At 36.1% G+C, this 16,209-nt stretch overlaps 2 protein-coding genes across 5 annotated transcripts; both read right to left on the reverse strand.

Annotated features, from left to right (window-relative positions):
- Window positions 1-178: 178 nt before the first annotated feature.
- On the reverse strand, window positions 179-6,286 carry LOC104088544 (uncharacterized). The gene is made up of 3 exons (XM_009593242.4): window positions 5,978-6,286; window positions 5,436-5,524; window positions 179-3,558 (listed from the first exon to the last, which is right to left on the reverse strand). The coding sequence occupies exon 3, from the start codon at window positions 3,438-3,440 to the stop codon at window positions 495-497; it is 2,946 nt and encodes a 981-aa protein (XP_009591537.1). The 5' UTR covers window positions 3,441-3,558; window positions 5,436-5,524; window positions 5,978-6,286; the 3' UTR covers window positions 179-494.
- A 3,427-nt stretch (window positions 6,287-9,713) lies between these two features.
- LOC104088543 (uncharacterized) lies at window positions 9,714-11,467 on the reverse strand. Of its 4 annotated transcripts, none has more exons than XM_009593239.3 (7): window positions 11,329-11,467; window positions 11,167-11,226; window positions 10,893-10,946; window positions 10,757-10,809; window positions 10,619-10,670; window positions 10,453-10,482; window positions 9,714-9,983 (listed from the first exon to the last, which is right to left on the reverse strand). In XM_009593239.3, the coding sequence occupies exons 1-7, from the start codon at window positions 11,346-11,348 to the stop codon at window positions 9,917-9,919; spliced, it is 336 nt and encodes a 111-aa protein (XP_009591534.1). In that variant the 5' UTR covers window positions 11,349-11,467; the 3' UTR covers window positions 9,714-9,916. The 4 variants fall into 4 exon arrangements, with proteins under 4 accessions (XP_009591534.1, XP_009591535.1, XP_070056366.1 ...); XM_009593240.4 differs by having other exon boundaries at window positions 11,167-11,223; window positions 11,329-11,447; XM_070200265.1 differs by lacking the exon at window positions 10,619-10,670.
- Between the last annotated feature and the right edge of the window lie 4,742 nt (window positions 11,468-16,209).

The raw sequence follows: 16,209 nt of genomic DNA on the forward strand, positions 1-16,209 counted from the left end.
AGTTTAAGTTATCTCAGATTTAATGAACTTTCTCTATGTTTGTCATTACTCGCTAAAATCTTACGTGGAAACTTTCTATTATTCTAAATTTACCTCTTTTCGAGCCAAAATTTAAGTTCTTCAACACTTAGTTATCCAATTTAGGGGACACTTTGATTATGAATAAGAGAACATAATAGAGACAAGAAACATTCTTCTAAATTTCTTTGATGTAAATGAGAAATTACAGCTACATGTTCTCTGTGCTGGCAGAGACCCTATATGAAACGCTAAGTAAATAACAAAGTTAAAAATTACACTTTTGAGACAATTAAACCTAGCACCCTCTATGCCAAGTAATGTCAAGAATCATATCACATTCAGAAATTGAGTCTTTATTCAGCTATATAATGGCCCTCCCACTAAATCACTAGTCTCTCCTACCTGGGATTCACCTATTGCTATAAACACTGGCCTGTTAACCGACCCCACGAGGAAAACCTGATAAATTAAGTCTACTTCCAAGGTGGAGGATGAAGTTTAAAAGGGAAAGGCTCCCAACCATCATCTGGTTCTTTGCGTTTCCCACCGATACTTGAACTGGTTGAGGGTCCTGAGGTGGTCCTAAAGTGGTCGTCCATTGACCTGGTCGGTCCTTGATCAAAAAGCTGCATTGTACCTCTGTGGTTTCTAGTTCCTCCCTCAAGTATTGAGCCGGTATTGAGATCTAGACTACTCCTTGATGGCATCACCCCACTAGAAACAGGTGCACCAGTCATGCTTATAACAAATGGTTGGTGGTAGAAGGATGGTGGTATTGCTGAAGCAGAGCCCAAAATGTGAGGCACAAAAGGTGCCCCCCGGGAATCCACCATGTAAGGGATAGAACCACCGGATCCATACATCGCCGAGGGAAAAGGCATGGCAAGACCCGGTGTGATGCCATTGTATCCAGTGGCAGGAGAATGGGTATACGGAAATGGAGATCCCATTCCCAAGAAACCACTTCTTGCAGTACTAAGATCAACTGCATTTTCCACTATCCTTCCATTTGGTAACATAACAGACCGAGAAACAGGATCTTTATGGTTGACGTCTACCTTCATGCCCATGATGGATACTACAGAATCACCTGAATTAATACCTCCAGAGGTGTTTGTATACTGAGACGGCTTCTTGAAGAAAGGTAGATCTGAAGAATCATGGAGAAAAGTCGGCTGGTCATTTAGATCAAAGTTTCTTAATGATGGTTGTTTTGATGACGACGACGATGATGGAGAGTGACTCCAATCGCCCCTATCCGGGAAGAGTCTTCTTTCCACCCGCCAATTTGTTGGTGCTTCACCCTCCTCACTAACACAGTTCAGATCTAACTCGAGCCTTGCCAATTTTTTTGGGCTAGCTTCAACAGAAGATTCCCCTGAAGGAAGAGTAGATGATACTGAGGCTTGTTTTCCAGTAATTAGATCGGCAAGTCTATCATCCCCACCTTCAGCTACATTTAAATCAATATCAAGGCAACTTTGCTGTTGTTTTGAGATGCTGTCACTCCCACCAGAAGAAACAGCCTTGTCACTTTCAGGAATCTTGCGAGGGGAGGCTGGCCGAAATGCACTAGTTGCAGCAGATCCTTTCCATCCAAGAGTCCCTTCAAACTGCAAAGGAGGACCAGGGACTCCAGGAGCAGCTGCTGCCCTTGAAGCAGAAACAACAGAGATGGACGTGGAGATTGGATTTCCTGGTCGATCTATGTCGTCTGAGCTAACCTCTAGATTCAAATCAAAATGACACAGCCCTTTTTGGTCATTGGATTCAAGATCCAAAGCAGCATCAGTAATCTGAGAGGACTCTACCTTCTCTGTGCCATTAATTGGGCCAGCTTCTGAGTATGCAAGTGAAACCTCAGGCAGAACAGGTGTTCCTTTTGGTATTTCCTTATTGGAGCCATTTGCTCTCCTAGAATCTGGGCTATCAGGCTCATGAACCTTACTCTCCCGTGTTTTCTCAGAAGAACTGCAACTCTCTTGGACTTCTCTCTCAACTTCTATTGCAACTTGTCGAGCAACTTCTAAAGGATCTATGATGCCATAGTCTAATTCAATATCACCTTTCTTTTCAAGCACGCTACATATTGTAATACCTCTTTGTGGTACTTCAAATTCAGTGTCAGTTTCCAGATCATCCTCACTTTTACTACTAACACATTTTTCATCCCCACCAACATCCACTTTCATCAAAGCAATACTCAAATCTTTGGGATGCTCCAGATTATGTTTGTTGGAAGAATCTTGCAACATGTCAATGTTGTACTTTCTGTCTTCTTTAGCTCCAAGAACTGTATTGCTTCTGTCATGACTTGCAGAGACACTGTTGTCTGTCGGTATTTTTCCCTTCGAACTGGCCACTGATACCTCATCAACAGAAAATACTGATACATCATCAACAGAAAATATCTCTTTATCATCATCTACATTTTTGACATCATTTTGTCTTTGTAAATCTTGACCAGAGACAGCCTTTGACTCTTCTCTGGCATCAGGACCTGAAGAGAAGGTTTTGATGTCTAATGGTTTAGGCACTGCCGAGTCTAATTTCTCTGGACTTCTGACTTCTTGCACGTGGTTTAAACAATTAATAGACTCTGAAACAGGAATATCTTTCTGCTCATCAAGACTACAGTGTCTCTCCACTGCAGAAGTGCATGTATCAATTGCAGTGGCGCTACACTCTGCATGATAAGCCAGGTATTTTTCCTTGTCTTCACTAGCAGATTTTGCCAAAGACGGAGAATTTGGAGACCCATCTTTCAACATTGTATGCTGCAAATTTCTGTCCAATGCCTCGGTGTAATTAACTATGGATGGATGGATGTCATCGGACCTTGACGACAGCAGCTTATTCTCACCGATGTGTTCCTCGCTCTTCTCTTCTCTGGACCCAGAAGGAGAAACGCCCCTGAGAGAAGGTCCTGAATGTTCTTTTTCATCACTCATTGAACCTGCATCCTCATCTTTTTCTTTCTCCCAACTATCAAACAATGCTCTAGACCTCTCTTGTATCTTAGAACTTTTGTGGCCAAGGAGATTCTTCACATTCACCATGATTCCAGAGAAAACTGACTTCTCCTTGTCGACATGCAGCCTTTCAATCGCTCGTAGAAAATGAGTGATTGTCTCTTCAGCTACATTTTCATTTGTGTCACTCTCCAACTCCTGAGCATCCTTTAACCAACTGTTCATAAAGTGAAGTCCATCTAGCTGGATAAAGAGTTCAAGACACTCTTTATTCTCAGTTGCAGCTATTGTGCTTGCAACAGCAGTCCAATGTCTCATTATTTCAATAGTATTCTTGACACCACGCTCTTTTTCCTTCTGCATGATAGAGACTAGCTCCTGGACTCGAGCAGGCGCTGTAAGCCCATTACTCATCTCAGTCAAGGTAAAGAAGTCCTCGAGTGTCATGATGTATTATTGCCACAAAGGTTACGACTTCCAAGAAGCAAAGTGATTTTCTTAACATGCTATCTCGTAATCCTTCATACCCGGAAAAGAAAAGCAGAGGAATTTTCTCCAACCTTCCCTGCAGAAGAGAAGTTCCAAACATGATTTCATAGGTTAGAGACAATGCTTTCATAACTTAGCCCTCTGATCCAAAATGTAAAATAAGAATACTACTTCCCGACAATTGAATATCTAATGATAAAATTGTTGGCGCAAGAGATTATTCGTTCTATTTTACATGTCAGATCAATTTTCCATCCTTAAAACACAGGACCAGAATATTCATAAGAGTATACATGTTGCTAACCCCAACTAATTTTGGGACTGAGGTGTAGTTAATTGATCCTTTTAGCACAGAGAAGTAGTAAAAGCATGCAAATTAGAAAGTTCAAGCTTTCCTACAAGGTTGCAAACCTAAAAGTACTACTCAAAGACCTCCTACATCACGAAGCAGATTTGACTATGCTATAAATAGAGTACATACCTGTGATCATTTTCAAAAACTGTAATGATTGACTATGAGATATATTAACAGATAGAATATAAGTTGGTGCATCAGCCGATAACGAATTCTGGTTTAAACTGAGAGAGGAGGTCACAGTTAGTCCACCACCACAATATGCATCTAAAACACATCAGAAACGTATATATTAAAGGATCCAAAGTGCCTCGTGTTCTATCTAATGTAACTAAAATTTGGTGACAATCTGGATAAGAAAATCTACAATAAGCACCTACGACACATGAAAAACTGCCCACATGAGAAGAGCGAAAACACAATGTTCCTAACATGACGGACCTACATGGTGCCAAGGGGGTTCAGCTTAATCCCCTTTGGTCAGAAAATTTCTCAGTTCCTATGGGTGAGACGGTGAGTTACATGTAATAATATATTATAATTGTTTGTATATACGATTGAATCTCCATGATGAACAGTGGTTAAAAAGGTTCAAAGAATTTATGAGGTTCCATGTTCAAAACACACTACCAACATGTTATGTTGTCTTTGTTCAGAACCAGATACACCAAAGGACGTCTTTTTTCTAAAAAATTAAATTATATGGTTTAACTGGAAAATAAAACTTCAAGAAGAATAAATGCTTACTGGTTAGATAATAAGGTAGTGTTAAAATGGATGGGAGATATGTCTGCACCAAAATTTTTTATCAGTGCGTCTGCACCAAATTACACTCGTAGCTAAGTTGAGGTATGTACTTCTAATTGGTAATGATGCTCTAAGATTTTCATTTTTTTATATGAGAGAGATCAGCTATATGAATCATCACTATCCATTTCAATCAATTTATACCCGTGTCATTCCCATAGTCAATAAAAGAGGTATTGAGTTTTCAAGATATCATTATGAGAACAAACATAGATTAACTGTGCAATTTCCACACAAAAAGGAAATTTCTATGTAGTTCCTTTAAAGGCAAGCTTGATCACAGTTCCATATTCAGCATTATACGGTTGTAAGTACACAGATAAAAAACAGCCTTAACAGTAAAAGAGCGTGTCAATGGCATCTGAATTTTTTTACACCTATTCAGCATTTTATGGTTGTAAGTACACAGATACAAAACAGCCTTAACAGTAAAAGAGCGTGCCAATGGCATCTGATTTTGAAGGGGGGAAAACAGTGTTCCAAGAAGACAATCTTACACCTGAGTTTGTAATTAGATGCAAAAATCATCAAGGACGTGTAGAAAAAGAAAGTCACACGCAGGTAGTGGTTGTAACTTATCTTCTGAAGCATCTCAGAACTAATCCTTAAACCTGGAATATATGCAGTGGCAATTTTGTGCTAAAGTACAAAAATCTTACACATCAGATCACGTTATAGGCAACAGAGAGAATACCAATTAGAATGCCCCAAAACGTAATTTATAAATTATTCAATTAAACCCATGCAATAGAGAAAAGTACAATCAACAGAACAAGGACACGAGAACTCACCAGACCCTGAAATGCCTTTTGGATCAAGCACGAAGACTAATAAAAATTGAATCTTTCCGAGAACTTTTACCACATAAATTCTTGTCGACCTGCAAAGAAAATTTTCAAACAAAGGGAAAATAAATTAGTGTATAGCAAATGCAAAAGTAGGAAAAAAATCTTCACAATCCAAAACTAAAAGGAATTTGGGTTTACAAATTCTTCATGAAAGGGAAAAAAAACTTAATTAGACAACTGGAAAAACAAAACTAAAGCTAAACCCTAGAACAATTTCAACCTAAAAAAGACCACAAAATAGGAAAATGAAAACCTAGTCAAGAATTGGATTGCTGTAAGCCTAAAATGCGTAAAGTTCATATTTTTCTAACATATAAAACAAAAAATAGCACAAAAAAGATTGAATTAAATACTATATTGCAAGTAATGCAGCAAAACAATGAAGGAAAACACAATCACAATCACAGAAAGCAAAATATACTCGAAAACAATTTCAACAATAATTGAGGTAACTAATAACTTTAAAAAAAAGAAATGAACTTTACCTTGATTAGTTGGTTCAAATAATTGGAAAACCCCCTAATTGAGAGCTTCGCTTTGGAATCCCAAAAGCTCAAACTTTTGCTTCTGCTTTCCAAAACAACTTGCTATATTTCCAATTGCTGGTAACTCTAAAACTCCTTTTCTGCTCTTATTCGAATTATTTAAAAACTTAAGTATTATATTTCTAACTCTCGCTCTTTGTAATTTTCATAAAACCCTGCTTTGTCCCCCTTTGAAAACATAGAGAAAAAGGAATGTTTCTTCTTCAGAAATGTCTTCTTTTTTTCTTTTTTCTTTTTCTTTTGGAGTGGGTCTTCCTTCATCCAATTTCTTTCATATTTTATATTTTAATTTTGATTTTCTTATCACACGTGTCGGGTCCTACATTCCCAAACCCGGATATTTCTCTATCACAAGATACGAATCGGGTAGAGATGGGTCCAGGTAGGATGTTTGGGCCTTCTCTATGAAAGGATGGTAAAGATGAAAAAAAAAAAAAAAAAAAAGTATTATTACTTTTAGCCCGTGTCAAAAATTATTTATATCTGATTGTCGAAAAAGTGTATAAAATTTGTATAATTTTTATATATAACATACAGAATGTGTGTGTGTATATATATATATATATATATATATATATATATATATATATAAATCTTATACATTTTCTCAGCTATTATTTTTACAGCGGCTATACAATGATATTTTTCCATGAAAAAAATACTCACTAATACCCGATATTTGCATCGAGCAAATTTATCTCGATTTAATAAAATAAAATAAAAATATTTGTTAATTAATATTGAAATACTCAAATGCAAATATGCAATGATGGATCTAGAATATTTAAGTTACAAATGCTCATTTGCCTTTCTAGAATTGTTATTGATCATTGAAGAGTGCTCAGTCATTTTGTATGTCAAAACTCGTTTTTGTATGATAATATAATATTGACATAAAAAGAATGAATGCTTAATATAGTGTTTATGTATGTGTATTGAGGGATGGAAACAGAATTTGAAGGTCGCAGGTAGAGATGATAAAACGGTTAAAAGAAAATAGTTATCCACCCATATTATTCATTAAAAAATTGGTTGAATAATGAACTTTTTAAAAACGAGTTGAATATGGATAAGAACCATATTATCCACTTAGAAAATAGTAATGGTTAAACCAAATGGATAACCAATGAATAACTAATGTGTTTAACTTTTACATTTGTAAAGTTTCAAATTGGGGGTTCCTCAAGTTTGGAAGACTAGGAATTCTTCCAAAGAGATCATATTCATGAAGCCATGAATGTATGGATATCCATATTATTCGCCGGATATTCCATTTTTTTATCTGTCTCAAATACGGGTCAGGTCGGATAAGTTATCCAGTTTTGAATTACTCGTTTTGGACCCGCTTATACCCGACCCGACCCGCTCGTTTGCCACCCCTAGTCGCAGTTAAACTTTTTGATTCAATCAAAATTTACTTTGTATATAAGGTGTTCATTATTTTTATTAATATGTTACTATTTTTTAAAGATATATATGTATATATGAAATTTTTGCTGACTTTACGGGTGTCGGTAACCCTGTGTCAATTGCATAGGTCCGCCTTTGTGTACCGTTGTAAATGTAAATATATGTCTCGTATTTGTTGATTTGACGAGGATGTGAGTTATTTGTTTGGACGTGTACATCTTTGAAAAAGAGAGGAGCCTATTGGTGTTCCCACACTGCTAACTAGGCTGGCAAATGCCATTTCCGCTTTTAAGTTAAGAAGTAGGAATATGTCTAATACAATTGACTATTGAATTGAAATGAAACCTTAGCTTTGGACCAAACATGTTAAATATACAGATTTTGACACCTTATTTCAATGATTTGGACGTTTGTCTTTATTTCCTGTGGGTGATAAGCCTTACATTAAATTATACCGTTGACAAGCTAAGTAATTATGATTTTATACGTCTATCTCAAAATAGAACATAAATTGAATGTGACAAATAGCGACACAATATACACATAATTATTTAATCTGCTACTTGTTGTTGTGTTAAGTGCTAAATTTCAACACTTAACATAACCTATAACCTATTACTTTGACCGTAGGAAGTGAACTAACTATAAAATTCATCCCCATCTTTATATTAAAACATTAATATTATACTATATGAAATTAGGAGATAAAAAAAGGACGCAATTAAATAAGGAAAACAGAAGCACATATTTGTGTGCTTAAGGAATATTCTTCTGGGGTCAAAGTACGTCTCCACTAAAACCTCTTATGGTCAAATCGCAAATACATAAAAATTGGAGTAGCAACTAGTGTAAAAAGGAGGTCGAAACTCAAAAGTAAGTGAGGGTTGATGAGTCAAAGTGTTCATGAATAATCCGAGCTAAGATAAACCCTATCAAAAACTAGTTCCAGAAACATTTTCCATTCATCTCGACCTAGCCATCGCTGTTAAGAACAACCGAGATCCAATGAGAATTAAGTCCCACTAAACCTTTGATTAAAAATTACTCAACTTGTAAACTTATTTGTCCTTAGGATAATACTCTTTTTGGTACCAGAGTATTTGGATAAGCTTATAAGCATTTTTTTAATGCATTTGATAAATACCAAGTGTGTTTATAAGTCAAGAATATTTCAATCATTTAACGCATATAATTGAAATGTGTTATTTTTTTGCACATGCACTTAAGACGTGCATATGAAGTGCAGGCAAAAATGGATGCACTTAATTCAGTCATATGTAGTTGTGACTTCCCAAGACAAAAGTTGTAACTTGTAACTTGTAACTTTAGACGCGAATTTTGCTACTTCACGTTTTTGTGAAATTATTATTTTTTATATCAAACTACGTATTGTTTAATCCATAATGCAGCATATTAATTTTATGTATATAGTATAAGTTACTTTTAACAACGCCTAACTATATCTTTCATGCTAATTCATATGTCTGTATAATATAAGCACTTGCTTCTCCGGCAAGTGCACATATCGTCATTCTTAGAGATGCTATTTAGAGATTAGTTCGTACTTATTTTGTCTTGAAATTTAAAACTAAAAAGTTTAACTTCAGAACAATTCAAGACATTTTTGTCCTAAAAAGTTGAATTGAAAAACTGAAATTTAGTAACACTGACTAATTTCTAAATAGCAGACCTTTAAAGTGGCTACCTGGTGCCAATTCTAGGTAATATTTGGTACTTTAATTTGATTAAACATGATAAGAAGTTTCTGAAAACTTAGCGAAAGTTCCTTTCTTTTGGCATACCTTCTTTTCCCCTTCAACGGGAAACAAAGTAAAAAGAATTCAACTGTTTAATAATCCTCTATGCTTGTGGTTTTTATACGAGATTATTTAGTATTGCTATTGGTGTTCATATGGGACGATAAATTTGTAGATGACTCATTATGTAATTAGTTTGTTAAGAAAAACCTAGAAAGAAATTAAGAACCAAAATTGTTGCATAAAAAGGTGGAAATATCCAAATAATATAGTCACTGTCTGAGGATATTAAAGGCAAGCTTGTCACGATACGATAAGATATATTGTAGCAGGCTGTAGATAGTTAACTTAGTCGAGCATTAGCCAGCAATTTCATAGCAGTAACACACTGATCAACAACAAACACATCAGTATGAGTTTTTTAACTTTTTAGTGAGGCTTGCTCAGTTGGTAAAGCACCTCAACCTACGACCGTTTGATCCTGAGTTTGAGTCATGCTGGAGGAGAAGTGTGAAAACACTATAGATCCTCATAATTTGAGAGTGATTTTAAAAATAATAAAAAAAACTTTTTAGCGACAGTGTATAGTATACCTTTCAAAAAGGGCATCACACAATCAAGGATGAATGAGTTTTAACTAGTAGGATATATGATGCGATAGGATAGATATATAAATTAGAGTAAGCATCTCCGTAATGACCACAACCAAGTATTAGCTGAGCTCCTTCAGGATCTTTTCAATCTCCATAGACCTCTCAGTATAAACCTCGTTACTTGACCTAGAGACAAAGATCAAAGTGAATTCAATACAAGGAGGATAGATAATAAGTTCATATTAAAACAAGACCAACTCACCAGACATTAAAAGCAAAAGCAGGCAAAAACTACTAGAATCCCAGGCACCAAACAATATCAGATTTAGGGAAAGTTTACATTCAAAATATTTATACTTGAGAGAAGCTTATCCTTAAGTGTAGCAGATTTTCTTGAATTTTATGAACATCAGGTTGGAAAGAAAGAAATGCAAGATATTTTGAAAGGCATATTCAAAACTCAATACAGCAATCATGTATAACTATGTAATTATGTTTTATTTTTTGTGCAGAATGGAGTTGTAGAAGAGGCAGAATCTATTTCAAATTTCACAGAGTTCCTTCAATTTATACACTTAGTATGTTTTTTTTTTTCTGTTTTGTGAACAATAATTATTAACTTTCGAGAAAAAAAAACTGAGAAGGAATAACTTACTGATCGATTTTCCACATTTGCCAATGTGCCCTGCAAAAATAAATTAAGAAATAAGTGTTTCAAAAGACAAAAGTTTCTGCAAAATAATTAGCCCAGCTGGAAAAGACAAATTTTTCATGTTTTTTTATCATTTAAAACAAAATCCATCCAAGGTCAAGCTACACACCAGAACAAGTAGGGAAGCCCACCGAAGACTATCCCGTTATAGAAAGCTTGAACTGCATGCAAGGATGACCAGAGACATGAGAGTGTGAGATTTGAAATTTGAAGCGAAACTAATAAGACAGGACGTTGAAAAATTTACCCTCAGGATGAAAATGGCCTCCCTGACCGGAAGAAAATTGCTGGCAGTAACCCCTAATTCGGAATCAAGAAGATGCGAAACTTCAATAACAATAACAATAACAATAACAATATATCTACCGTCGCCGCCCACATACCTCATTTGTGTTCTTGGTGCTCCGAGCAAAACCCTACCAGCAGCCAATTGTTTTCTACCCAAACCATAAGAAAACAAAAAACAAACATGAGACAAAAATCGATCAATTCGTCGGATTAATCAAAAATTAGCCAACCCACCCTCCGAGGTGGAAAACCATAGTGCAGAGCAATCTCCGTTGAAACAAAACACAAACCCTAAGCAGCTGAGCTCGCTTGACCTCTTCGTAAAAAAATGGGGGTAAAATTCTGCCATCAAAAGAAAAAAATTTATACCTGATTTGTGTTGTTGGTGCTCCAAGCAAAGCCCTACCAGCACCAGCAGCCATTTGTCTTCTACCCAAACCAAAAATTTAAAAATCACCTCAAAATTGAGACAGAGATCAAACAAGCCTTAGGAATTAGGATAAACCAAAAGTTAGGCTAAAACCAACTTACCCTACGAGACGGAAAGCCATTAGTGACACAGCAATCTTCCTTTGAAACAAAACGAACAAACTCTAAACAGCCCAGGGCCGGCTTTAACATGTATTGGGTAAGTCAAGTGCCTTAAGCCCAATTTTGGGGCCCCTATTTTTATGAATAATATATATTTTATAGGTTTATAGATTTTTTTTTAAATATATATATACTTTTGTAATTTTTATATAAAAAAAAAAAAACTTTTAGATATATTAATAAAGTAAAGCTTAAAATAGTAGAAAAATAATTGTCACTTTGATTTGATTTGACAACTCTAATTTTTATTCTTGTTCCCAAAACGTTTCAATTTCATTTCATTCTTTATATTCTAGAAGACATATCTTTTTCATTCCTCTTTATTCATGCTCATCTTCTTAGTTCTTTCTATTATATTTCTTTCTTTCTCCAAGATTCCAACAAGCCAACAACTAGATATTTTAGAATCAAAGTCTTCAAACTTCTTGAATCAGTCAGTCATTGGGTAATATCATTCTAACTTTCTCTAGTGTTATTTTTATTTTTTATTTATTATTTTATTAATTTTACTATGTACATATTGTTTTTAAAAAAAAATATAAATATGTCAACAAGAAAATATGCATCTGGTTATTCAAAATCATCTTAGCACCAATAGCTAGATTCTAGGAGAATAGACTTTAAATAAAAATATATATTATAACGTTCCTATAAATACTTAGGCCCAACGTGCGCTTGAGCCGTCCATGAGCCCAGTCTGCGAGATTTAAAACCACGAAACAAAACCGGAATGATAACTATAAGAAAATTTAACCTCTGATTATATAATTGGATTTTTCGGACGGGATGGCCACTTTATGGGTTGGTGTGTAAATTTAGCCTCTGTTTAAAGGGGCGTTACATAAATGTCACAGTTTAAAAAAAATATAACAAATTGTTAGCATAAAATTCAATATTACAGATACAACAACAACAACAACAACAACCCAGTAAAATCCTACTAATGGGGTCTGGGGAGGGTAGTGTGTATGCAGACCTTACCCCTACCCAGAAGGAGTAGGGAGGCTGTTTCCGAAAGACCCTCGGCTCAAAAAAAAGAAGACAAAAGAGACAAAAAGGGAGACAATATTAGTATCACAACAATCATAGGATAAATAGGAACACCATGAAATCCAGAAGAAAGATGCAAAGTAAAGGGAGACAATATTAGTAAATATTAGTATCACCACAACAGTCATAAGTAAAATAGGAACCTCATGAAATCTAGAAGAAAGATGTAAAGCAAAAGCGATAGCTAGTAAATAGGACCTGTACTGAAAAGAGAAATAGTAAGCCACAACATTTTCACTAGTTATCTTTAAAAAAAAAAAAAAAAAAAAAACCTACATGGCTAGTCCCACCATGTTACAAAGTAAGGCACGACTCAACTACCTCCTAACCTACAACCCTAATACTCGACCTCCACATCTTCCTATCAAGTGTCATGTCCTCGGAAATCTGGAGCCTCGCCATATCCTGCCTGATCACCTCTCCCCAATACTTCTTAGGCCGCCCTCTACCTCTTCTCGTGTCCTCCGTAACCAGTTGCTCACACCTCCGTACCGGAGCATCTGGGCTTCTCCTCTGAACATGTCCGAACCATCTAAGCCTCGCTTCCCGCATCTTGTCATCAATGGGAGCCGCATGCACCTTCTCCCGAATATCATCATTCCTAATCTTATCTATCTTAGTGTGCCCGTACAATATTACAGATATGGAAGGAAAATATTTATATTTGTAGCACACAGTTCCATTAAATTAGGAATATTAATTACTAATACCTAAACATAAGCAATTTGAATGGAAAGTCAATAATTCTTTGTACAAAAATCATGCCTTTGTTCTCTTTATCTATTAGCTTTCCTTCTTTTTCTTCATCTTCTTAATTTTATTTTCTGCCGAAGCTAATATATTTTCTAAATTTATTTAATTCGTTTTCTTTTTAATTATCTTTCTTAAGTTTTTCTCTTCCTTCGTTCTTCCTTTCTTAACATAGAGATCTTACTTTGATAATAATATATATTAATATATACAAAACTGTAACGATCCGGCCGGTCATTTTGAGAATTTAAGTCCCGTCCGGCGGCATAAGGCCCTGAGCAGCTTCATATTATGTGTATTGACTTGCGTGCATGGATGAATTCAGTTACCGGATGATTCAGAGTGATTTGGGACACTTAGTCCCTAAAATGGAAGCTTAAGTCTTAGGATTTTGACCGTAGTCGAAACTATGTGAAGACGACTCCGAAATGGAGTTCTGTCAGTTCCATTAGCTCCGTTGGGTGATTTTGGACTTAGGAGCGTGTCCGGAGTATAAATCTGAGGTCTGTAGCTAATTTAGGCTTGAAATGGCGAAAGTCAAATTTTTGGAGATTTGGACCGGAAGTGGACTTTTTGATATCGGGGTCGGAATGCGATTCGGAGAGTTGGAACATCTCCGTTATGTTATTTGGGACTTGCCTGCAAAATTTGACGTCATTCCGGGTTGATTTGATAGGTTTCGGCACGAGTTTTAGAAGTTGAAAGATTTAAAATTTATAAGTTCGATTCATGGTGCGATTCGTGGTTTCGACGTTGTTTGATGTGACTTTAAGACTCGACTAAGTTCGTATGGTGTATTAGGATTGGTTGGTATGTTTGGTTGAGGTCCCGGGGGCCTCGGGTGAGTTTTGGGTGCTTAACGGATTAAAAGTTTGATTTGTGTTACTGCTTAGTCTTCAGGCTTCTGGTATTTTTGCACCTGCGAAGAAGAGACCGCAGGTGCGAGAGCGCACGTGCGGAAAGGCAAGCGCAAAAGCGAAAAAATGGAGGAGTGCCAGGGGTCGCAGGTGCGAGAAAAATTCCGCATCTGCGACACCCGCAGGTGCGGATGTTGGCACGCAGAAGCGAGAGGAAGCGCAAGTGCGGCTTGGACGTGCGCACCTGCGGTCGCGCAGATGCGGCTAATTATGCACAGGTGCGGTCACGCTTCGGCAGAAAAGAGAAATCCGAGGGTTTGGTTTTATTCTTCGTTTTTGGACTTGAGAGCTCAGAATTTGGCGATATTTCGAGGGATTTTCATAGGAAAACTTTGGGGTAATGATTCCTAACTCATTTTTGGTTGTATTCCATTAATCTATAGTTGTTTTCTCCATTTAGTTTCGGATTTTTGGGGTTGAAATTGGGAAAAATTGGAAGAACTTCTTCAATGAAGATTTCGAGTTTTGAAAGGGGATTTGTGGTCAGATTTGAATAATTCTTATATGGTTGGACTCGTGAGTGAATGAGTGTTCATATTTTGTGATTTTTACCCGATTCCGAGAAGTGGGCCCCATGGGAAATGTTGAGTTAATTTTAGAATTTTCGTTAAAATGTTGATTTCTTTAATTAGATGAGTCTATTATTGTTGTAATTATGATATGTAATTTCTTTTGGCTAGATTTGGGCCATCCAGAGCCGGATTTTCATGGAAAGTGCATTCTTACGGATTTATTGAGCTTGACTCGAAGTAAGTATCTTGCCTAACCTTGTGTGGGGGAACTACCCCTTAGGATTTGAAATATCTATGTTGATTGTAGTCTATGTACGCGAGGTGACGAGTGCGTGCTCGAACCTATTTGTGGAAAGTTGGCCTTTTAGGGTTCTTATGTCCTTATATTCACTGTGTATGATGTTGTTTTTGATCTTTTTGAATTCCTATTTGCTAGTTTCACCTCTACATGCTTTGACTAGAGATAATTGCTTTAGGATTCACTCTTAATGTCTATTTGACCCTTATTCGACTTAACCAAAGATTTTACCTCTTCTATCGTCGTGCTATTTTTTTTTTCATAACTGCTTATCTTTAATTGAAATCATTACTTTCTCACCCTTTAATTATTTAGTCTTAATTGGAGTTATGATTATCTTCCGCTGCTTATCCTTATTTGAATTGTTGAATTTTCCCCGTAATTGCTCAATCTCAAAAGAAGTTTAGATAACCTATATCTTAGTTGACTTGCCATTATTTGGAACTATTTGACTCGTGTTGGCTTCTTATTGTTGATTTGAATATTGTGGAATCGTTGCTACATTTTTGTTTTGTTTTCCCTTGTTAAGCTGTTCTCCTTGTGCCTAACATTCTTTACTGTGGTTATTTCTTATGAATGAGTTATACCGTTCTTGTGATTTAAATTCTTGAGTTGATTTTCTCGCCGTACTTTGCATTTCTGTCATTGTTTCTTTTGTACTCGTTGTGGTGATTTATGATGTTTCTGTCGTGTTATAGTTGTTTGCGCTGCATATTTAAATTGGGACTATAGAAGTATTCCGGGAGATCCTCCAGCACTGCATATTTAAATTGGGACTACGGATGTATTCTGGGAGATCCCCCTGTCTTGCATATTTACTTTGGGACTCCAGACGTATTCCGGGAGATCCTCCTGCACTGCATATTTAAATTGGGACTACAGACGTATTTCGGGAGATCCCCCAGCACTGCATATTTTAATTGGGACTACAGACGTATTCTGGGAGATCCCCCTGTCTTGCATATTTACTTTGGGACTATGGACGTATTTCGGGAGATCCCCCAACACTGCATATTTATTTTGGGATTACGGGACGATATTCCGGTAGATTTCCCACTGTGGTTATATCTGTGTTCGGGGATACAAATCTTCTATGCTCAGGTGTCATAGGGTGACTTATACTCGAAGGATATGATTTGAAAAGTTTATATTTGAAAAGTATTTATCTCGAAGGAACTATATTTGAAGATATTTATTTGAAAGGGTTATACTTGAAAAGTATTTATCTTGAAAGAACTATGTTTGAAGGCTAATTATTTGAAAAGTTTATATTTGAAAAGTATTTATCTCGAAG

The sequence above is a fragment of the Nicotiana tomentosiformis genome, chromosome 4 (assembly GCF_000390325.3).
Source record: "Nicotiana tomentosiformis chromosome 4, ASM39032v3, whole genome shotgun sequence".
Lineage (NCBI taxonomy): Eukaryota > Viridiplantae > Streptophyta > Magnoliopsida > Solanales > Solanaceae > Nicotiana > Nicotiana tomentosiformis.